The following is a 25,478-nucleotide window of genomic DNA, read 5'->3' on the forward strand; positions in this document are numbered from 1 at the left end:
CTGTGGGAATGCACTGACCACCAACGGGCAGCTCCTGCATTGAGTGCCTGCCCCCTGGTGGTCAGTGCACGTCATAGTGACTGGTTGTTCCGCCATTCAGTCAATTTGCATATTAGCCTTTTATTATATAGGATTAGTTTCAGGTGTATGCATAGTGGTTAGTCATATACTTTACAAAGTGGTCTCCCTGATACTTTATTTTATTTTTTTTAATCCTTACCCAGATATTTTTCCATTTATTTTTAGAGACAGTGGAAGGGAAGGGATGAGACAGAGAAACATCAGTGTGAGAGAGACACATCGATTGGTTGCCTCCCATATGTGCCTTGACCAGAGCTGGGGATCCAGCCTGCAACCAAGGTATGTGCTCTTGACTGGAATTGAACCCAGGACCCTTCAGTCCATGGATTGACGCTCTATCCACTGAGCCAACTGGCTAGGGTTCCCTGATATTTTAAGCACCCACCTGGCACTGTACGGTTATAGCAATATTATTGACTATATTCCCTATGCTGTATTTACATCCCCATGACTGTTTTATGACTGCCAATTTGTACTTAATCTCTTCACCTTTTTCATCCAGCCCCCCAACTCCCCTTCCCTCTGTCAGCCATCAATTTGATCTCTGTATCTATGAGTCAGTTTCTATGTTTGCTTATTTTGCTCTTTAGACTCCACATGTAAGTGAAATCATGTGATATTTATCCTTCTCTGTCTGATTATTTTGCTTAGCATAATACACTTTAGGTCCATCCATGTTGTCACAAATGTAAGATTTCATCCTTTCTTTTAAGGCCAAGTAATACTCCATTGTATATGTACCACAACTTTTTTATCCACTTGTCTATTGATGGGCATTTGGGTTGCTTCTATATCTTGGTTATTGTAAATAATACTGCAATCCCTGACTGGTTTGGCTCAGTGGATAGAGCGTTGGCCTGTGGACTGAAGGGTCCCAGATTCGATTCCAGTCAAGGGCATGTGCCTTGGTTGCGGGCACATCCCCAGTAGGAGGTGTGCAGGAGGCAGCTGATGTTTCTCTCTCATCGGTGTTTCTAACTATCACTCCCTCTCCCTTCCTCTCTGTAAAAAATCAATAAGATATATTTTAAAAAAATAATACTGCAAGTCTTTTATCTATTTTCTGAAAGACTTTCTCATTTTCAGAATGTAAGTTTATTTGTTTTAAGGATTTTGTTCTTATTTCATAGGAGCAATAGCTTTTCTTACCTTTAAGGGTATTTATGGTAGTTTTTTGTTTGTTTTGACATTTTCTTCTCCCTGTATGGTCTTTGTTTTCTTCTGCTTTTTTCCTCTACATTGTTTTGGTCTTTGAAGGTGTTGCAGATGAATCATTTGGCTAATTCTTTAAGAGTAGGGCATAACAAGCTGAGTAAAAGGCCTGAGCACATGGGGATAAGGTTTGGCAACTGTGAAACACAATTTATGGTTTACTGGCCTGGCAATTTCTCCAGATGAACCACTAATGCCAGTAAATCGTATAGCTCTTTATCTTATATTGGTTAAGTTTTCTTGAGGATCGTCTAATCTCCAGCCTGGAAGGTATAGGCTAGGCCAGTGATGGCGAACCTATGACACGCGTGTCAGCACTGACACGCATAGCCATTTCTGATGACACGCGGCCGCTGAGGCGGCCGCATGCCAAGGATGAAACATTTGCTGCTCCTGAGGATGAAACATTTGCGACTAGAGTCTTGGAGTTAGAGTCTAACTCCAAGACTCCGTTCCCGAGTTATGCTCAGTTTTTTGGCGAAGTTTGACACACCAAGCTCAAAAGGTTGCCCATCACTGGGCTAGGCTTACAGTGTTCTCATAACCACAGTGAACAAAGTGTGTATGGAAACGTTCACTTAACCTTCCTGTTTTTCATACATCTTCCATGCCCTTGTTAGTGTCTCTTAGTCCTAAGACCTGTTATATCCTCTCCAGAGAACAAACCCTCCAGCCTGTTGCTTGGGTGGGGAGGGCATTCACTGGAGGAGTCCAGAGTCAGAGAAGTGACCTAGACATCATTTTATTAGTTTTACATTTTAAAGTTTTAAGATTTTTGTCCATAAGCAACATATAGTGTTGTTTTGAATGTTGTCAAAATTTACATAGATGTTAAGGAAATGTGCAGATTCTCCTCAGTTTACAGTGGAATTTCTTTCCAGTAAACCCATTGTGAGTTGAAAATGTCCTGTTAAAAATGCATGCAAGTCACCTAGCCTACTGAACATCATAACTTACTTAGGTTAGTCTATCTTTTTTAAAAAATATATATTTTTATTGATTTTTTTACAGAGAGGAAGGGAGAGGGATAGAGAGTTAGAAACATTGATGAGAGAGAAACATCGATCAGCTGCCTCCTGCACACCTCCCACTGGGGATGTGCCCACAACCAATGTACATGCCCTTGACAGGAATCGAACCCGGGACCCCTCAGACTGCAGGCGCTCTTTCCACTGAGCCAAACCGGTTAGGGCTAGGCTAGTCTATCTTATACTTGCTCAGAACACTTAAATTAGCCTACAGTTGGGTGCTTATCTTTAGTTTAATCTCAAGAGTAATTGCCTTCCTCTTCTCACCAGAAGCAGGAGACACAAATGGGTGTTTTTAGACATGATGGGATATAAAAACCCAAAACAATATTCAGAAAATGATAGCAACACAGTACGTTGTAGAATATTGGTTGTTTACCCTCATGATAATGTGGCTGACTGGGAGCTGTGGCTCACTGCCACTGCCCAGTGTCATACCACATGTTGCTAGCCCAAGGAAAAGATCAAAATTCAGAGTGCGGTTTCTAATGAACGTGTATCACTTTCCCACCATTGTAAAGTAAAAAAAATTGTAAGTGGAACCATTATAAGTCAGGGATTGTGTGTATACATTTCAAATAACATGCATTTTCATGGAACACAAATATACCACCAATATATTTTTAAAAAATTCTTCCCCTATGATAGACATCTGTTTCCAAGATTTTGCTATAAACACTTAAGCTTCAATATTCCCCATACATGTCTCTTGGTGCACATGGGTGTTTCTCTTTATAGTCAGTAAAATTGTTTGGTTCTAGAGTGTGAGCCTTTTCATTTTTTTGTAAGATATTGCCAAGATGTTTTCCAAAGTTTTTAAACAACCAACTACAGGATATGAGAATTTGTAATTAACTTTTTAAAAAAATGTTCCTTACTACAAACATAACACACTATAGGAAAATACATAAAGTAGATGTCCAATAAACTGCAATAAAATTTTCAAGCACAATCAAACATTGAGTGTTCCATAACAGATTTCTGTGTGCCCTATAATCCATTATTTTCTGTTAATTCTTGATTATCTCTTCTACCCTCACTGGATTATTTTGAACCAAATGTCATATGGTTTTATCTGTAAATAATTCAGAATCCTATCTAATCAAGAGGGAATATGCTAACTGACTGTCGTGCCCTCACAAAGATGGTGACGCCCACAGCCAATAAGGAGGGAATATGCTAATTGACTGCCATGCCCTCAAAGATGGCGGCACCTAGTCCCCTCAGCCCCGCCCAGGCAGTAGGCTTGCAGCATGGCTGGGCCTGCCCCCAGGTACGTCTGGCTGCTCCATGTGCCTGCCTCCGGAGTCCCCCATCACCCTCAGCCCCCCAGCCGCCCAGGGCCGGCCTGAGGCGCCGGCAAGCCTCAGATGGTGGCTGCCCAGCCGCCCAGGGCCACCTGAGGCTCAGGTAACCAGGGCTGGCCGAGGCTTGTGCTGCTGGCAGTGGCAGAAACAGAGGTATGATTGGGGGGGGGGGGGTGTCGCTTTCCCCTGATTGCCGGGTCACCTCCCACCCCTGAGGGCTCCTGGACTGTGAGAGGGAGCAGGCCGGGCTGAGGGACCCCCCGCCTCTCCAGTGCATGAATTTTCATGCACTGGGCTTCTAGTGTATTAGAGATAAGCCAATGGTTCTCAACCGGGACAAGTTTGCCCACCAGGTGACATTTAGCATTGTAGACATTCTTGGTTTTCACAACTGGAAGACTACTGGGTACTACTGGCATTTAGAAGGTAGTGGCTAGGGTGCTGCTAAACATCCTACAATGTATAGGAGAGCTCCCCAAAAGAAAGAATTATCTGGCCCCAAATGTCTGTAGTACCAGATTGAGAAACCCAGAGATAAGGACTCTAAAAAATTACACACACAATGCAATGATTACATCTATAATCTATACTAATAAAAGGGTAATATGCTAATTAGACTGGGAGACCTTCCGGACAAAGCCATGGTGGTGGGCCAAGGCAGAGGCGGTTAGGGGCAATCAGGCCAGGAGGGGAGGGTAGTTGGGGGTGATCAGGCAGGCAGGGGGCCAGTTGGGGATGATTAGGCTGGCAGGGGGGACAGATGGGGGCAAGCAGGCTGGCGGGGGGGACGGTTGGGGGTGAGAAGGACGGTGGGGGGGGTAGTTAGAGGCGAGCAGGCTGACAGAATGGTTAAGGGCGATCAAGCAGGCAAGTAGGTGAGCGGTTAGGAGCCAGCAGTCCCAGATTGCGAGAGGGATGTCCAACTGCCCTGTGGGATCGGGCCTAAACCAGCAGTCGGACATCCCCCAAGGGGTCCCAGATTAGAGAGGGTGCAGGCCAGAGCTGAGGGACCCCCCACCCCCGTGCACGAATTTCATGCACCAGGACACTAGTATGAACAATAATTTCCTGATATTAAATGTCCAATCAGTTAAAATTTTTCTTTCAAAAATGATTTTTTTAATATTTGATTGGTTTGAATCAATATATAAACAAAGACAACTGATAGATATCTTTTAAGTCTTTGCTAATATATAGCTTTCCTTCTTTTTTCATACGCTTTTATTTTTCTTTTAATCCTCACCTGAAGACATTCTTAGAGAGAGAGAGAGAGAGAGAGAGAGAGAGAGAGAGAGAGAGAGAGAGAGAGAGAAACACGTTGATGTGAGAGAGAGACATTGATCCATTGCCTTCTGTAATTGGGGACCAAACCCACAACCCAGGTATGTGCCCTGACTGAGAATCAAATCGGCAACCGTTTGGCAGTGCACATGACAACACTCAACCAACTGAGCCAGTGGATCTGGGTCACTTTTTTTTTTTTTTTTAAGAGAAACATCACTATGATAGCAAAACATCCATCAGCTGCCCACTGCACTCCCCCTACTGGGGATGGAGCCTGCAACCTGGGCTTGTGCCTGGACTGGGAATCCCCAAGCCAGCAACCTTTCAGTGCACGGAGGATGCAACCACAAAAAAACAACTGAGCTAGGGCTTTTCATACACTGTTTTTATTGTTGAATAAAACAGGTCCCTTATCCCGTATGCTGTCCCACATTTTGCAGATACTGTTGATTGTATCCTCATCTACTTAAACAGATTTGCAAGCAATCCTCCCGTTTTTATCTCTGCTTCTAGGAGTTGCTTGCCCAATCAACTTCTGAGCCTTTGTAAATTAAATTTAGTTCCTTCTTGAGTTTTTCCCATTAATTAGGATTCACTTTCTTGTGACTGCTAAGTCACTGTCACTTATCAGTCTCCTTTGTAGCTTCCAAAAGTGTTGCTGCTGTTATCTTGCTCATTCTTTGTACTTGTGGGTTAAGCCTTAAAATTTTTTTTTTCAGTTTCCTCTTATTATAGTAGGATTTTGGGAAAGAGTAAAAGTAATGTTTGTCACTTTGCTTGGAAGTCTGAGATACTTTCAGTGGTTCTTTCTGTATGTACTGTTGTACCAAAATTTATATTTCTAGGAATTCTAACTCTAAAGGAATTGTACTTCAAAAATCATAAAAATAGTCCTAGCCGGCTTGCCTCAGTGGATAGAGCCTGTGGACTGAAGGGTCCCAGGTTTGATTCCAGCCAAGGGCACATGCCTGGGTTGCAGGCTCCATCCTCAGTAGGGGGCATGCAGGAGGCAGCTGATCAATGATTCTCTCTCATCATTGATATTTCTTTCTCCCTACCTCTCTGAATCAGTAAAGAAATACATTTTTAAAAAGAGTCATAAAAATATAGAACCCCTATGGATGTAATTATCCTTATGTAGCTGGTTAAAGTATTGGACATTTACATATTTTATTTATTTTAAAGGCTCAAAGTGGGAATCTCCTATTTTAAAAAAAACACATTTTTTTCTTTAATTTCAGAGAGGAGGATGGGGGTGGAGAGAGAAACATCAGTGATGAGAGAGAATCCTTGATCTGCTGCCTCCTACACGCCTCCTCCAACTGGGGATTGACCAGGGCATGTGTTCCAGAATTGAACTGTGACCTTCTGGTACATAGATCGACTCTCAACCACTGAGCAACACCAGCTGGGCAGTTACAACTTTAAATAGTTATTTTAATCCAAATTTACAGTCAGGAACTGGACATTTATTTTTCAAATAGGAAATAAATACACTTGTTATCGAATTTAGAAGGTATAAAAGGACTATATAGTTCCCATTCTTACCCCTCCAAAGTAGGCTTCCTTCCTGAAGGCAAATACTATTAAGTAGTTTCTTACATATTCTTCAGAAATACTTGATGCATATACAAAGATGGATGGATATATGCTTTTTAAAAAATAAACAGCTTTGGAATGTATATTACATACAATAAAATTCAACAATTATAAATATCAGTTTGAGTTTTGGTAAATATATATTTAATTGTACAATCTCTACTAAAGTCATGATATAACTTCCCCCATTTTCATTGTTCATTATAGTCAATCTCTCCAACTCCCTCCCTTCCCATGAACTATTATTGATGTTTTCTGTCAATATAAATTGTGCCTTTTCTTGAATATCATATCAATGGAATCATACAGAACTTATCTTTTTCAGAATGTAGTCTTTTTATGTCTGACTACTTGCACTTAGCAGAGTGCTTGTGAGATTAATTCATATCTGTGCCTTGAACCAAGGAAGTGTTGAATGAGTGTGTTAAATGTCTATTAGCCTAAGTTTTGTTTAGGTTTTTTAATTTATATCATATTGGCTCATGAAATGGACTAATGAACTTTATATTCATCTTAAATAAATTTAGCTCTCATTGTTAAACCTTGATGTCTGTCATTCAGCATGGAAAAAAGTGACTTAATTTGACACAAAATGTTGATAAGTCACAAGTAAAATTTTATTTAATGAACATGGTAGGACATCAGCATAGCTTGTTCAGTTCAATTTTTTTTTCCAATCCTCACCCGAGGATATGCTTATTGATTTTAGGTGGAAGGGAAGGGAGGAAGAGAAATAGATGTGAGAGAGAACCTGGTTTGGTTGCTTTCCTTACATGCCCTGACCAGGAATGGAACCTGTAACGGAACCTGTAACCTTTTGGTATATGGGACGTTGCTCCAACCAACTGAGCCACACCAGCCAGAGCCAAAATATATTTTAATAGCAATCTATTGCTATATTAGTAAAAAAAGATAAGATAATATTTGTGTTTTAAATCAATAAAGCATTCTTGGTTATACTGACCTTTATTACAAACATTTGGGGTTGGACATTGTATATAGGTTACTTTTTTCTTGAGTTGGGTATGAAATTTTTTTTGTAGAGAGGTACAAAATCCAAAAATTGAGATACTTGAGAAAGTAATTATTGTTAAATCTTCATCTCAATCTCAGCACTTTAAAAAGACAAATTTTATTTCTATACTTTTATGCTTTGTACTCAAGCTTACAGATAGGATAAAACAGAATAATTTAATGTACCAAACTGACTGGTTGAACACAGAAAGGGCTAACATAACTATGGTACTGCAAATTTAAAAGTATATAATATTTGGAATATTAAAGTCATACCTTGGTTAACTAATTAATAAGATTCTAAGTAGTTTTTATTGTACTTAAAACTATTGGATTTTACTGTTATATTTTAAAAATAAAATCTAAAAGTGTCCTTCCCCAGAACTTAATTTTATCTCAAATACCAAGCCAAGGGGAAAGGGAATACAGTATGATTTCCTGCCTTGAATTTTTTAGGCATCTCCACCCAGTAACAAATCTCATGTTTGTGGGCTCTTATGTTAAAACTAGAGGCTTGGTGCATGAATTCGTGCACATTGAAAGGAAATTAATTAGAAGAAATATTTTAATATCGCTATTCGCCCTTTTCCTATAATAGAAGTGTCAACCAAATTCACGATCGACAATGACAGATGGAAACACACGTGTGAGATTGGCACCAGCGAGAGCTTTATATCTATATATATAAAAGCCAAAGTGATCGAATGACCAGTTGCTATGACGCACACTGATCATCAGGAGGCAGACACTCAATGCAGGAGCTGCCCCCTGGTGGTCAGTGCACTCCTATAGCCAACCTCCCATGGCTGGCCAACCTCCTGTGGTCCCCCTGGCCGGCTGGCCCCGATCACTCCAATAGGGACTGGGTGAGATGGTCCCAATGGGTCCCGATCACCAGCCAGGCCAAGGGACCCCACCTGTGCACAAATTTGTGCACCAGGCCTCTAGTATTTAGATAAACTTGCTTAATTAGACCTGCTTTCTGATTTAGCTAAACTTTTTCCAGCCCAGTGAAGCACCCCAACTTCTCTTTCAGGTAGTTGTCAGCAACACAGCAATAAATATCAACATGAAGCAGATTATTATTGCAGATCATGCAGGGAGAACAAAGGGTGAAATATTTGTAGCAATGTTTGACTATATTCTGTGCAGTGAGAAAACCTGAAGTTATTTTCAAGTTCCACAATTTCTTTTCAGTCAGATCAAGTTTCTAAAATTTCTAACTCTCCGTTTTCCGGCTAATGAAAAGAAAATAGTATTCTACCGAGTCTCCTATCTACCTACTCCAGGACTTCTGTGAGGATCAAATAAGATGAGGCATGCGAAAACACTTCACAGACATTTGGTTTAAGTGTAAAATGTTTGCACCTGGCTATAAAGCAAGTCATGTTCCTGGGCTGAAGAATCTTCAAGGAGACTAGTCGCTAGGGAGAGGAAGCTGGGCATTGCTACATGACATCATTACCCAGGGCCCATAGCCACCATTTCTAGGCTGGGCTGGGCTGTGGGCTGCATTTTGTGCCATGGGGTCTTGGCAGCATTGGCTGCGATTTGGTGGGGCATTGCTCCGGGGTGGTAGCGGGGCCTGTGTCCCACTTGGGGGAAGCTGAGTGTTGCTTTGTGGGCACCAGGTCCATAGTGCCGTTTATTTAAATGGCCTGTCGCTAGGGAGAGGAAACCGGGTGTTGCTACGTGATGTCATTACCCGGCACTCACAGCCACTGTTTCTGGGCTGCGCTGGGCTGTGGGCCGCATTTTGCGCCATGGGGTCTCGGCAACGTTGGCTGTGATTTGGTGGGCTATCGCTCCAGGGTGGTGGTGGGGCCTATGTCCCACTTGGGGGAAGCCGAGTGTTGCTTTGTCAGTGTGCCAGGTCTGTGGTGCTGTCTCTTTGTAAATGGCCAGTGAGTGTCACGGCAGCTCCTGCGTTGCGCGCCTGCCCCCTAGTGGTCAGTGTGCATCATAATGACCGGTTGGACGGTCGGAGGGACACTTAGCATGTTAGCCTGTTACATATATAGATAGCTAAGAAGCTAGCATCTGGTTGTAGAACATTACTATAGATAGACCATCTCTGATTATAAAACTTTATGACAGGTCTTATTACTTCAGCCAGCGTTTTTAATGTATCCTTTTTAAAGTTTTTTTCTACTACCTTTGGAACCCTGGTAGTAGATATCTGAAACATCAATATCTTGTTAGATGGTCTCATATAATTTGGAATATTAATGATTTCAAGAGCTTTAAGTGTAACCTTATAGTTTTGTGACTTTAGTCACATAATCATGTTAACTTATATTTACTTACTGAACTGTAAGTAAAAATGATCCACTATTTAAAACATACATTTGTACTTAAGAATCTAAAATACTTTAACCTACCCACCCCTCTCTGACTCTGAAGGAGTGTTCCCAAAAGAGCTTTACTTGTGGGACAGAGAATATTGTGATAGTGAAAAATTGTATTAACCTTTTGCACTCGGATGTTGAGTGTGACTCGACACGGTTAGCATCGGTAGCAGCTCTTTTTATATTCTTTGAATGTATCAATAATTTGAAATATAAAAAAATCCAAATAAATAAGTTTGTATGAAAAGAAACTCCAGTTTTTTATTCTACTGCCGCGCTTTGTAAAATCTGGGGTATTTAAAAAATTAAATCCCGAGTAGAATAAAGGAATCGAGAAAAAAGCAAGCGAGTGCAAAGGGTTAATTGGGTAACAGTTAGATTTATGTTGAATACATTTCTTCTTTCTCCTTTCTTAAGGAATTGAATGACCTGGCACGGGACCCCCCAGCACAGTGTTCAGCAGGTCCTGTTGGAGATGATAGTAAGTATTTAAAAGGAATGTTGGAGTAAAAGAGTATAATAACTTGCCTCTGGGCACTTGAGAACTGATGAATTACCTCTCCTAAGGTTATTTTGGGTGAAGGATAATTTTGCTTTAGGAAAGAGGTAGTGTTCACCCTTACTTGTCCATGATAGATGCAGTTCTATGTATATCCCATTATCTTCCGTATTGTTCATTACATTTTGAACCTCTTTTGCCAGACAGGGTGTAATTATTCTGACCCCTTCCTATCTATCTTTCACCCCATCTGGGTATTTTTTTTTCTTTTAATCCTCACCTGAGAACATGCATAGAGAAGAAGGGAGAGAGAGAGAGAGAAACATTGATCAGTTGCCTTCCATTCGTGCCCCAACTGTGCCCTAATTGGCAATGTAAACTGGCAACCCAGGTATGTGCCCTGACCAGGAATCAGACTGGCAAGCCTTTTGTGTACAGGATGATGCTCAACCAACTGAATCACTCCATCTGGGTAATCCTACCTAATAAAAGAGTAATATGCAAATTGACCCTAACTCCACTACACCCACAAGCCACGCTCACAAGCCACACCCACCAGCCAATCAGGAGCAGATATGCAAATAAACCCAACCAAGATGGCTACAGCCACAGAGAGCAAGGTTTCCCAGGCAACGGAGGAAGCCAAGCTTTCCACCTGCCCTTGCAGGCCTGGGCCTCCACTCAAGCTACAAAGTTTCAATTATAGAAGGTAAACAAATCCAAACAGAAATGGCGGCAGTCATGGAGCTGGAGAGAGCAGGCCAGAGTTTCCCCCGGCAACGGAGGAAGCAAAGCTTTCTGCACCCCCTGGCCAGCCCAGGCCTCCGCTTAAGGCTACAAAGTTTCAATTATAGAAGGTGAATTAACTCCAACAGAAATGGCTGCTGGCGGAGCGAGCAGGAGGCTTGGCTCCGCTCCAGGCTACAAAGTTTCAATTGTAAAAGGTAAATAAATTCCAGATACCAGGGCCTCCACTTGGGTTGCCAGAGGGCGTGGCTGGCCTGCAAACCACCACAGGCCCCTTGCTCAGGCCGCCCCACGCCCCAAGGGAGCCCCCATCCTGATCCGGGACACCCTTCAGGGCAAACCAGCTGGCTCCCACCCCTGCACCAGGCCTCTATCCTATCTAATAAAAGAGTAATATGCAGATTTACCATCACTCCAACACACAATATGGCTGCCCCCATGTGGTCAAAGATCCTTCCCCCATGTGGACACAAGATGGCCAGCAGGGGAGGGCAGTTGGGAGGCACCCGGCCTGCAAGGGAGGGCAGTTGGAGGCGATCAACCCTGCAGGGGAGGGCAGTTAGGGGCAAACAGGCTGGCAGGGGAGCAGTTGGGGGCAAACCAGGCTGGCAGAGGAGGGAAGTTGGGGGCAAACAGGCTGGCAGGGGAGCAGTTAGGCATCAATCAGGCTGGCAGCGGAGTGGTTAGGGGGTGATCAAGCTGGCAGGCAGAAGCGGTTAGGGGCAATCAGGAAGGCAGGCAGGTGAGCAGTTGGGAGCCAGCAGTCCTGGATTGTGAGAGGGATGTCCCAGATTGGAGAGGGTACAGGCTGGGCTGAGGGCCACCCCCCCTCCGTGCACGAATTTTGTGCACCGGGCCTCTAGTATTAGTATAACTAGGTATTGCTCTTTAAGTAAGATAATATTAAGGATGATTGTGTATATGCATGTGTCTGTCTTTCTACTGGCTCATACTTGTGAATATGGGTACAATTTGCTTATTTTGTTATATTTTTTTAATCCTCACCTGACGATTTTTTTCTCATTGATTTTTAGAGAGAGAAGGGAAGAGGAAGGAAGGGAGGAAAGTGGGGACGGGGAGAGATTGGTGGTTGCCTCCTGTATGCGCCATGCGCCCAGTGATCAAGTCCATAACTGAGGTACATGCCCTTTACTGAGAATCGAACCCTCGATCCTATGATCCATGGGCTGATGCTGTAGTCATTAAGCATACTGGCCAGAGCCAGTTTGCTTATTTTTAATGTCCAATGTATCTGTTTAATCCTGTCTAAAATAATTTATTAAATCTTACCACATATGTTGGATAATAATTTTCTTTGCATTCCATTTTGTCTCAACATAGCTTTTCCCCCTGTATACCATCATCTAACTATACCATCATCTAGCCTTTTTAAAAGGGAAGATAAGTGAATAAGACTCACTTTTTTACACAAAACTCACACAAAAAATGAAACATTTTTTTTAAAATATATTTTATTGATTTTTTTACAGAGAGGAAGAGAGAGGGATAGAGAGTTAGAAACATCGATGAGAGAGAGACATCGATCAGCTGCCTCCTGCACAACCCCCACTGGGGATGTGCCCGCAACCAAGGTACATGCCCTTAACCGGAATCGAACCTGGGACCTTTCAGTCCGAAGGCCGACGCTCTATCCACTGAGCCAAACCGGTTTCGGCAAAAAATGAAACATTTAGCAAATAGAAAAAAGAGCATACTTGGAAACATTTGTGTAAGAGAAGTGTATAGATTAAGACAAGTAAACATGAAGTTATATATTATCTTGTTTAAAACCTATTTTTTCCTGATATTTCTTAACCTTTTGCACTCGGATGTCGAGTGTGACTCGACACGGTTAGCATCGGTAGCAGCTCTTTTTATACTCTTTGAATGTATCAATAATTTGAAATATTAAAAAATCCAAATAAATAAGTTTGTATGAAAAGAAACTCCAGTTTTTTATTCTACTGCCGCGCTTTGTAAAATCTGGAGTATTTAAAAAATTAAATCCCGAGTAGAATAAAGGAATTGAGAAAAAAGCAAGCGAGTGCAAAGGGTTAAGAATGGTGTTTATAGCTCTTGCTGGTGTGACTCGGTTGAGCCATCCTCTGATATACCATGAGGTCACTGGTTCCGTTTGATGTCAGGGCACATGCCCAGGTTGCAGGCTCAATCCCCACTAGCGAGTGTTTAGGAGGCAGCTAATAGATATTTTTCTCTCCTCCTTTCCTCTGTCTAAAAATCATTAAAAACATACTAAAAAAAATGGTGTTTTTAGTTTGCTAAATCCATAAGAATCAAAGCGAGGCCCTTTTATAAGAATTGCTTTACAGATAAAACAGATAGATGTTATCCTATATAATAAAAGCCCAATATGCTAAGTGTCTGGTTGTCCGTTCAACCAATCAAAGTGTAATATGCTAATGATATGCTAAGGCAACTCAACCGCTTGCTATGACATGCACTGACCACCAGGGGGCAGACATTCCGACTGGTAGGTTAGCTTACTCTGGGGTCCAGCCAATTGGGACTGAGCAAAATGGGCTGGACACACCCTGGAGCCCTCCCACGGTCTCTCCCTGGCTGGCCAACCTCCTGCATCCCTCCCCGGCCCTGATTGTGCACCAGTGGGGTCCCAGGGCCTGGCCTGCACCCTGTTGCAATCCAGGACCCCTCGGGAGATGTTGGGGAGCCGGTTTCGACCCAATCCCGCAGGCCAGGCCAAGGGACCCCCACTGATGCACGAATTCATGTACCAGGCCTCGAGTAAAGTATGAGACCAAGTGCATGTGACAAAAAATCCCATTTACATTATTATATTTAGACCTGTCCAATATGAGTAACTATAGTACTTGATACTAAACAGGATAGGCCAAATACTTAAACAAATGTTATCTCATTTAAGCTTCACAATAATAGTTTGTGTGAGTGGAGTTAGAAGTTGTAAACTATTTTAGAGAAAAATCTAGTGAGAGACTCATAGAGGTTCCCAGGGTAGTCTCATATTTAGGTTTTCTGATTCTAGTTGTCATTCCACAGTATTATATAGTGTACCTGCATTTGTATGCTCTTTCAAAAGTGGTTTTACTTCAGACAAATTCCTCAAAGTTGAGAATAGCTAATCTTTACTTGAAAGTGTTTAAAGTCTGGGGATTAAATTTCATTTTCTTAAGTTCTCTTCAATGTGCTTAAGTAATTTTCCTTTGCTTCCAAACTAGTTAATGCTACCACATTTCTTTCTCAGATAGAAAACTTGTTACCTCAGAGAGTTAAATAAAACTCTCCCAAAGTATAAGTTATAAAAGAAAAAAAGAGAAATTAGAATCCATCAAAATTTAAAATCTAGGTGCTGCAAATGGTATCTTTAAGAAAGCAAAAAGACACAGTTTGGGAGGAAAATTTTGCAGGTCATAATTTCTGATAAGACACATTTATCCAAAATACATTTATAAAAACTAAAATTCAACAATATAAACAACCCAATTTTAAAATGGGTAAAGGATCTGAATAGACATTTCTCCAAAGAAAATACACAAGTGGCCAATAAAGATGCTCAATATCATTAGTCATTAAGGAAATGCAGATTTCACTTTATACCCACTAGGACAGCTAGAATAAAAAGGACAAATACAGTGGAACCTTGTTTCTTGAACATCTCCCATCTCAAACAATTCACTTCTCAACTGACAACCCTTTCATGCTGATACCTGCATGATCAGTCATGCACCTCTCAGGTGACAGAGAATGCATGAATATGAGTCAGTTTACCACTATTAAAATTTCAGTATATTGTGCTGTGAATATTTTCATATTTTTTGCTTTTGTCGGTGCTTATAATTGTTAAATTTTCAATTTTTAAGGTTCATTTCCTTTTTGTTAATTTTCACTTACATTTCATGTTCTTTTTGTTTTTAAAGTGTTTATAGGTTAAACAGTAAATACTGTATATAAGAAAGGTTAAAATAGGTAATCATTGGGGGGTCTGAATGGCTTAATTCAATTTACATTATTTCTAATGGGGAAAACTGATTTGGTTTTTGAACGGCCTTCCGGAATAAATTAAGTTCAAGAAATTAGGTTCCACTGTAATACCAAGTGTTGATGAGCAGATGGAGAAATTGGAACCTTCATACATTGCTGATCAGAACACAAAAATGGTACAGCCAATTTGGAAAACAGTCTGGCAGGTCCTCAAAAAGTTAACACATATGTGACCCAGTGAGTTCACTCCTTAGGCATATATCCAAGAGAAATGAAAACATATGTTCACACAAAAACTTGTACGTAAATGTTCATAGAAGCATTATTCATAATTGCCAAAAAAATGTGAACATCCCAAATATCCAACAACTGATGAAGGGATAAACAAAATGTGGTATATACATACAATGGAATATTATTCAGCCACAAAAGGAATGATCCCCGGTAGAGGGTGTGCAGAAGGCAGCCATCAATGTTACGTCTTTCTCCTTTCCTCTCTCTCTAAAAATCAATAAAATCATATTTTTTAAAAAGTTGATTGGCAGCCCTAACTGGTTTGGCTCAGTGAATAGAGCGTCGGCCTGTGAACTGAAGGGTCCCAGGTTCGATTCCTTTGGGACATGTACCTTAGTTGTGGACACATCCCCAGTAGGGAATGTGCAGGAGGTAGCTGATCAATATTTCTCTCTCGTCGATGTTTCTAACTCTCTATCCCTCTCCCTTCCTCTCTGTAAAAAAAAAAAAAAAATCAATTAAAAAAATAATTTAAAAAAAAGATGATTGGCAGAAAATGGATATTCTAAGAAGGGAAGCCTCAGCAATACCTGTCCTTCATTTTTATTCGTAATAAACAGGCTACTATTTGTGGGTTCAGGCCTCAATGAGGAGCAAAAAAATCATAGTCATAGTTTCATATGTGGAGGTAGAGGATATGGGCTGACATTCCAGTGGATTTTCATATGACTTCTTAGTTTTCACATTTTCTCTTTGTGACAACCTAGCTGGTTTGGGTTGTTCACATGTAATCTCAGTGATAACTTCTCTTAGTTTGCCAAGATCTTAAGAATGTTAAGTGCTGAGTAGCTTGCTTGTAAGTGAAAACTCTGGCTTTTTGGTCTCTATACTGTACTTAGTTTTACCACCTTGGAAATGGAACAAGCGTCATTTTTTGCTGTTAGAAGAGAATATTTCATTATTATGCAACTTTATAATTTCTTTGGCTTGTCCTTAGAGCTTATAATTAAGCTTGAAGCTTTCAGCTAATTTTTTTTTAAATTGTGAAACCAATAATTCTAAGGATCTACATAGATAACTTTTAGAAATTGTTTCACATTTGTAAAAACTATTCTTTCCTAATTTGAGTATTATCTACTTCGGAGTAAATTATATATACTTGTGTTGGGGAAATGATATAACACATCAAAGAATTGAATCTTTTGGCTCTTTTTTACCCTTTGAGGTGAGGAAACATCTGTTTAAAAGTGGAACTTTGAAGCTTGTCAAGAGTTCTGTCTACTTGACATGAATTTTCATGTTTCAGCCCAAATACTTTTTCATTGAGCATCTTATCAGTGGGCTAGAACATGCTAGTCCTTTTTCTCACTTCAGGCTCAAAAAATTTGATTTAGATTCCTCATCCAGCCCAAGACTCAACATATTGCTTATAAATGAACAGATTATGATGTAGGTACAGTGTGGATATTGCTTCATGGTAATTTTGTTGTTGTTCTTTTCCAGTGTTCCATTGGCAAGCTACAATAATGGGGCCAGTAAGTATTCACATTAATTTCAGAATAAATAGTTTATGTAATTCATTCGTTTTAATCCCACTTTTTTTGTTATCAACAGAATGACAGTCCCTATCAGGGTGGAGTATTTTTCTTGACAATTCATTTCCCGACAGATTATCCCTTCAAACCACCTAAGGTAATTGGGATATGTTAATTGCTTTTAATGTGTTTCCTATGATACTAATAAACCAGTTTACAAAAATTGGTTTTTATTTTTTTCTATAGGTTGCATTTACAACAAGAATTTATCATCCAAATATTAACAGTAATGGCAGCATTTGTCTTGATATTCTGCGGTCACAGTGGTCTCCAGCACTAACTATTTCAAAAGGTAATGGAATGGATATTCAATATCAAGATAAAGCAACTGTGTTTTAAAAGTCTTTTTAAGGTTATTTTTAAAAAAGATTACTTATACTTATTGTAACAAGAAGTAGCAATTCCCCTTATTTTTAAATAATAGATCTTGAGACCAGTGGAGAGCATTGGATTTTCAAGTATATATATGCATTCTTTCTTTGTGTTGTGACTACTCTGTCCATTTTGCTATTCTAAATGCTATAGGTTGGAAAATAAATTATTATTTGAGCATCTTAACAGTCTTTGGTATATAGTTGCCTGTGTGTTTGAAAATGTATAGAGAAAGTTAGTTACTAATTTTGTAATGAAAGATCCAGTAGCTCTTCTAAATAAGACATAATTAATTGCATGAGTAGATGGGGGATTTTTTTTCACATCATAACATCTTATTTTTCAGTTACAGTTTACATTCAGTATTATTTTGTATTAGTTTCAGGTGTATAGCACAGTGGTTAGGTAATCATATTCTTTACAAAGTGGTCCTCCTGATATTTCAAGTACTCACCTGGCGCACCATACATGGTTATTACAATATTATTGACTATATTCACCATGCTTTACTTTATATTCCTGGAACTGTTTTGTGACTACAAATTTTTAGTTCTTAAGCCTTTTTTACCCAGCCCCGGGATTTTATTTTTATTTTTTATTTTTTATGTCAGTGAGATGATTGGGTAGTTAATAAACTTTATCTGATGTGTTGATTTGAAATTGTGCAACCCTTCAATATCATACTTAAATGAAATCACAAGTGGATTAAAGTTGTCAAAATACAAATATAAGCCATAGGCCATCCTGCCGGGCTTCTTCTTCCAGCATTAAGAAGGGTTCAGCAATCTGGAGAAAGGCTGTGTGTAACTGAAGTAAGAGTCCAGAGACAAAAGATAATTTTGAAAAGCACTGAGGTTCAGAGGAGCTTTAGCTAAAGGAACTAAGTTCTCCTTGTCTCAGGATTCCTTGCTTTTTTTATTAACACAAATTGTCCTAAGGCAAGGTGGAGATACACTTCAAAGGGTAGGGTTTCCTTACAGAAGCATTGTCAGAATGGGGAATAGTCTATGGCTGTTCAGGTGTTTGGCCAACAGGAGGCAATAACATGTAGATTAAGATGCCCTGAGCTGTCTGGCAGCAAACAATCATCCTATTCAGGTTTGGGGGAAATGCCTTCACCCATTCCCAACAGGCGATAACATATGTGACTCAGCCCTTGTTGAGTCCCCAAGTCCCAACAACCTTTTGATGAAACTCTTGCAATTATGACATGCTGGAACTGGCTTCCAGCATCATCCTATATAATAAAAGCCTAATATGCTAAGTGTCCGGTCATCTGGTTATCCATTCAACCAATCAAAGCATAATATGCTAATGATATGCTAAGGCTGCTCAACCACTCGCTATGATGTGCACTGACCACCAGGGGGCAGACGGTTGATCAGTTGACCAGTTGCTATGACGTGCACTGACCACCAGGGGGAAGATGGTCGACCAGTTGACCAGTTGCTATGACGTGCACTGACCACCAGAGGCAGACGCTCCAGCCGGTAGGTTAGCTTGCTGCTGGGGTCCGGCCAATCAGGACTGAGCAAGACAGGCTGGATACGCCCTAGAGCCCTCCCATGGTCCTTCCCTGGCTGGCCAATCTCCTTTGTCCCTCTCTGACCCCAATCATGCACCAGTGGGGTCCCAAGGCCTGGCCTGTACCCTATCGCAATCCGGAACCCCTCGGGGGATGTCGGAGAGCCGGTTTCAGCCCGATCCCACAGGCCAGGCTGAGGGACCCTACTGGTGCACGAATTCATGCACCGGGCCTCTAGTAAATAAGATAATGGGCTAATATGTTTATAATACAAATAACATATATAAATCAGTAAGAAAAAAACACCTAGATTCCAGTGGATGAGAGGACAGAAAGGAACAAAATAAAGAAATATATAGTTCCCATTATTCACCTTTTTAATTAACAAAGATCTTTCAAAAAGAAAACGAAATGCTGGTAAGGTACATTACAATGAGTGTTCATATACTACAGAAGCATAGGTTTGTATATCCCAAGATGTATTAAGAGATGAGAGTTAATAATTAACCCTTTGCACTCGCTTGCTTTTTTCTCGATTCCTTTATTCTACTCAGGATTTAATTTTTTAAATACCCCAGATTTTACAAAGCGTGGCAGTAGAATAAAAAACTGGAGTTTCTTTTCATACAAACTTATTTATTTGGATTTTTTAATATTTCAAATGATTGATACATTCAAAGAGTAATTTGCACTCGACATCTGAGTGCAAAAGGTTAATACCCTTTGACCCAGTAATTCTGGTTTTATTCATTTGTATTAAGAAAACAACCCCAAATAATAAAAAAGCATTGTGTGCAAGTACATTTGTGGCAGTGCTATTTATTTCTGAAAATTAGGAATTATTTATAGGCCCAACCATAGAGGAAGAAATAAATCAGTTCTAACACGTGCATTTAAAAGAGGATTGATCCTTACAGATATTGTGAAAATGGGGAAATGCTGTGTTTGAAAAAAGCAGAAAAGGTAAAATTAATATACACTAACTTAAGTTATATAGAAAAGTATGTTAAATAGGTACAAAGAGCCAAAACCGGTTTGGCTCAGTAGATAGAGCATCGGCCTGCGGACTGAAAGGTCTCAGGTTCGATTCTGGTCAAGGGCATGTACCTTGGTTGCGGGCACATCCCCAGTAGGGGGTGTGCAGGAGGCAGCTGATCGATGTTTCTCTCTCATCGATGTTTCTAACTCTCTATCCCTCTCCCTTCCTCTCTGTAAAAAATCAATAAAATATATATTAAAAAAAAAAAGTATGTGAATCTACAAGCGACCTCAACCCATTATCACCAGATCTTAGGATATATCCTCTTTAAAATAAAAAAAAATAGGTACAAAGAAACAGTTTGGGTATTTGGGTGCTGAAATTTTATGTATAAAAATATTTTTGTTTTCTATCTTATAGTTTATGATTTCTTTAATGTACACATTTAGACAAGAGGCAGCATAGTTTCATGTTAAAGAACATAGATTTATTCTGGTTCTAACTACCCATATTCAGATATCAGTTTCACCTCTTATTGAATGAGACTTTAGACAAAGAAGTTTCTGTTTTCTTTCTTTCATCTAGAGAATAGGGATGATAATTACTATTTCATTGTTATTATGAAGATTGAAAAAGCAAAAATGCACAGTTATCTGATTCCTTATAAGCACTCAAATAACTGGGATAAAGGTACTATTGTATTGTAGAAAGTGTTGTATATTTGTCATGTTATAACTATTATAAGACTTGTATACTCTGACATTAATTTTTTAAAAGGAAACAAGAACTCTGGGGCATTAAATTAAAATTTTTGGGGGGCGTTCTAGGCAAAAATAAAAAACAAAGAACTAGAGGATCACGTCTTAAAAGATTGTAACATAGTGTATCAGATAAGTAGCCTCTTTTCTTTTTGTAGGCCCCTTGCAAGTCATGGGCTACTTGTGAAAGTGTTCATATACTTTTCTTGTGACTTCCTGGCCTGCTTGCTCTTCCTTCACAAAGTAGCAGTTAGCAGTAGAGAAATAAATCTAGTAAAGTTATGGACCAAGAGAGGTGGAATAGTGTGTGTGGGGGACAGGGTGGGGGGGAGTGGGGAGGTCTATATAGCTGAAATTGTTACCATAGGTTTTTTTCCCCCTCCTCTTCTGTGCCTAGTGTTGATTTTTCAGTTACTCTCAATCATAGGGCTGCTAGTTTTATTTGACTTAATGTTCCTTCTATCTGGGTAGCTATCTTTTAAAATCATTGCAGTGCCATTTTAGTGAATTTGATTATATCAGGGTATCTAGGTTTAATGTTTTAATGATTCCCTTTTGTAAATGGAATGTATGAGCAAGCAATTCTGTGAAAGACCTGAGTCCTGTTGTAAAAATAATTTTTTCCTCCTTTTTCTTTCTTTGTTTGTTTGTTAATCCTCACCATAGGATTTTTTTTTTTTCATTGATTTTTAGTGGAAGGGAGTGAGGGAGAGGAGGGGAGAAAGAGACGAAGAGAGAGACATCAAAACATTGATTGATTGTAAACCAAGTACATGCTCTTGATAGGGAATCAAACCTACAGTCCTTCAGTGCTCAGGCCAAGGCTCTCACCACTGAGAAATACCAGTCAGGGCAATTTTTCCTTTAATATAATCTGCTTTCCAGGGCCATAATTTTGACTCGAATTTCTCTCTACTTTGACTATATCTGTTAGATAACTAAATATATTGAAACCTTAAGCAGATAAATGTGCCATAAAGCCTCTTTGTTATATGTTTTTAGAATTGGAAGTGACTGGGTTATGACACTAATGAAAATGAATATATACAGATGAAGATGTATACATAGGTGAAAAATTAGTTATTTCAGTGAAGAGTCTATACAGGTTGTAGAAATAGGAGTTAGTTTCTTTACAGCGAAAGAAGGTATATAAGGCATTCAGTTTAACAAACTGAATTATAAGGCAAAATCAATTTTCTGCGAATTAAAGGAACTAAGTAGTATACTAAGAATCCTTTTACCAGGTGCAGATAACCACCACTCCAGCTTCCTTTCCTGGAAAGAAAGTAAGACAAGTTATTTCTTTAAAATGTATCTTTTAAAAATAGCCTTATTGAAATAATCGGAATTGTAAATAAAGAAAATTTTTAGCCCTAGCAGGTTTGGCTCAGTGGCTAGAGCGTTGGCCTATGGACTGAAGGGTCCCAGGTTCGATTCCGGTCAAGGGCACATGCCCCAGTTGTGGGCTCAATCCCCAGTGGGGGGGTGTGCAGGAGACAGCTGATTAATGGTTCTCATCATTGATGTTTCTATCTCTCCCTCTCCCTTCCTCACAAATCAATAAAAAATATATTAATAAGAAAAAAGAAAATTTGTAACTGATACTGTTTTGGTAGTATGTCTTATTTTAGGGGAAGAATCAGTTGTACTCTAATTTTAGGTGAAGAATCAGTTGTACTCTTCCCAGTTTGATAGGCTGGACAAGTTTCTTCTTTTTATAGTCAGTAATTTCATGAACATTCAAAAATCTATAACTCCCTGTTGTCATTTCCAGGAAATACATGAAATCTTTCCTAATTGCTGTTAGGATGTTCTGTGCTTGAAGAGGGCATCAGGTGATACACCTGACAATGGGAAGAGAAGATGTTTTGGGAATGCCATCTGCCAGAATTATGGGCAACAGGAATGAAGAGTCAGAAAACATCTTTCCTGATGTTTTTTATTTTCCATATATTCTTAAGGCAAGGAAATAGCTTTTTTGTTAAACTGAATGATAAAGGGCATGTAAACTTTTTCTTTACCTCTCAGAAGCCCTTGATCTCTACAAAATAGATTTGATAGGAAAATGAATAAATCCTTTCCTGCTGAATTGATGTTTTGGGAGTAAAGTGAGATCAGAATTATTATCTCTTGCTGCCAAACATTAAAGCTGAGTTCTGTTAGTCTCAGAATAGAAGGATTGGGATTTATTTCAGTATACCAGAAGCCACTGTATTTTATGTAATTAGTGGCCTTGGCTTCCTTTTTACATTCAATAATAAGTACATAAATTAACAACAAATTTAACAGAGGAAATTGTACTATTGAGATTTTCTGCTATATCCCAGGTTGTTACTTAGGAAATGGCTTAGATGAGATTCTAAATCATCACTGAAAAGAATTTGAGACTTTGGTAGAAGTATATTGTACCCTCTGTAATAAGTTTGGCTAGCCCCATTTGGGGGCAAATACTAGCCTTTATGTTCTTGGACTAAATTGTTTTCAACTGAAAATGAAACAGATCCATTGCATCTGAATGTAATATCTGCTATTGAGAAAGCAGTGATTGTTGGATTTCATGTTGGTTGTTTCTGACTAAGAACATTCATTAGTGTGGTTGTCTTTGGAATTTTGAAAGCCATTTATTCCTGAACATGGGCTTCTAAAAAATTAAAGTTTATGAGCTCTAAAAAGTGTCATTGGTCTGGGATTTGGAAGACCTCGATTCTAATTTCACTATAATTACTAACTAATGGGACTTTGGGCAAGTCACTTCACCAACCTGGGCTAACTTCCTTAGGGATTTAAGCACTGAGAAATCTTATAATCTTTGATTACTGTAACTATAAAGTTAGGTAGAGCTTAAAGCTGCTAGGCACTGCAATATAAATAAATTCTTAGAATTTTCTCGTGTGTTGGCACCTCATGTTTCTTTGAATTCTTTGCTTTTATTCTCTACTAATTTATATGTTTTCTTCATTCTAGTACTCTTGTCCATCTGTTCTCTGTTGTGTGATCCTAATCCAGATGATCCTTTAGTGCCTGAGATTGCTCGGATCTACAAAACAGATAGAGAAAAGTAAGTATGGCCACCAGACAGAAAAGTACCTGTGGTAGGGTAGAGATGTTTGGGACTCAAATCTTTCTTAACTAAGGGCTGGGTATAGATCAGATATTTAAAATGAAATCCTAATACACTCACCTGGGGATAGAAAAGAGGAGTATTTGCATTGAGTATCATTATATGTAGATGACACTGATACTTTTTATTGATTTGAGAGAGAGAAACATTAATTTGTTGTTTCGCTTATTAATGCATTCATTGGTTGGTTTTTGTATGTGCCCTGACCAGGGATTGAATCCACAACCTTGATGTATCAGGCTGATGCTCTAACCAACTGAGCTTCCCAGCCACAGCTGGTATTATCTCTTAATTATTTCATATGACTCCTACTGTCTAGAACAGTGGTCACCAACCTTTCCTACCTCACAGACCACCAGTTGGTGACCGCTGCTCCAAAGGTTTCCTTAAACCAGTGGTTGCCAACCTTTCGGACCTCATGAACCACCGTGAGGTCCGAAAGGTTGGCGACTGCTGGTCTAGAGAAACTTTTCTGCATTATATTTTCAACAGTTTTATGTCTTCTTGGCTTTTGATATATAACTCATTTTGCATCAAGAGCCCAATTTTCTTAGGTATTTGAAAATTAATGGGGAAAGAAAATTGTTTTTCTACCATTTGGTATAATTTAAAAAAGAAAGAATAAATGCCACCAGACATGAAAACCCAAAATTTCCTTCAAAAAAATAAAACTTAATGTAGAATTAACATATTTTGGAATTGTACTATGAACTATTAAGAATGGTCAGGATATCCAAAGAAATAGTAACTAAAAGTATTCTGATCTTTTTTGGGGGTATATTCATTAAAACAGGAGGAAATAGATGAGGAAAAGTGGATAATTTTCTAAAGTTAAAATGTAAAGAATTATTTAAATTCTACTGGATAAGATAGGCATATAGATACAATTCGTATGTGTGTGTGTTTTCTTGATCTTCACCCAGGGATTTGTTTTTTGAATTTTAAAGGAAGGCAGAAAAAGTGGGGGGAGAGAGAAAGAGAAAGAAAAACATAAATTGGCTGCCTCTTGTACTCTCCCTCCCACCCCCCCCCCCCCCCCCCCCCCAGTTGTGGACTGAAACCGCAACCTAGGTATATGCCTGACCAGGAATTGATTCTGCAACCTTTCGGTGTATGAGACAGGACTCCACCCAACCGAGCCACACCAACCAAGGCTAGATAACATATTTTTAAGTGGGGCATTGGGGGATTGTAACAGCAGTTGGTTATTAGTTTAGTTTTGTCTGTATTTAGGTCTGAATAGTCTCTGTAGTCATTTATTTCTGGCTACATTCAAAATAAAATTAGATCATGCTTTTTTCTATTTGTGAATTTATTCAAATACATTTTTTTTAATTGGAGAACCATTTTGTCAAATATCTGGAATTGTGGGCATAAAACAAAAAGGCATTTTCTAAGCCATTGTGGTTGTAATGTTCAGAAGAACTTGTCTGCATTCCTTTTTATTTATTTTTTAATCATTTTTTAAATATGTTTTTGTTGCCGAAACCGGTTTGGCTCAGTGGATAAGAGTGTCGGCCTGCGGACTCAAGGGTCCCAGGTTCAATTCCGGTCAAGGGCATGTACCTTGGTTGCGGGCACATCCTCAGTAGGGGGTGTGCAAGAGGCAGCTGATCGATGTTTCTCTCTCATCGTTGTTTCTAACTCTCTATCCCTCTCTCTTCCTCTCTGTAAAAAAATCAATAAAATATATTTTTTAAAAATATGTTTTTGTTGTTAATCCTCACCTGAGGATATTTTTCCATTGATTTTTAGAGAGAGTAGAAGAGAGGGGGAGAGACAGAGAGAGAGAAACAT

At 39.4% G+C, this 25,478-nt stretch overlaps 1 protein-coding gene across 1 annotated transcript in view; it reads left to right on the forward strand.

The window, feature by feature from the left end:
* The window catches only part of UBE2D2 (ubiquitin conjugating enzyme E2 D2), a 47,922-nt gene that overhangs the window by 19,562 nt on the left and 2,882 nt on the right, over positions 1 to 25,478 (forward strand). Inside the window, exons 2-6 of the mRNA XM_079772103.1 lie at positions 10,291 to 10,354; positions 16,835 to 16,866; positions 16,946 to 17,023; positions 17,113 to 17,218; positions 23,525 to 23,618. Coding sequence (XP_079628229.1) covers positions 10,291 to 10,354; positions 16,835 to 16,866; positions 16,946 to 17,023; positions 17,113 to 17,218; positions 23,525 to 23,618 — 374 coding nt within the window. The remainder of the gene's footprint in view (positions 1 to 10,290; positions 10,355 to 16,834; positions 16,867 to 16,945; positions 17,024 to 17,112; positions 17,219 to 23,524; positions 23,619 to 25,478) is intronic.

Source organism: Cnephaeus nilssonii, assembly GCF_951640355.1.
Source record: "Cnephaeus nilssonii genome assembly, chromosome: 5".
Classification (NCBI taxonomy): domain Eukaryota; kingdom Metazoa; phylum Chordata; class Mammalia; order Chiroptera; family Vespertilionidae; genus Cnephaeus; species Cnephaeus nilssonii.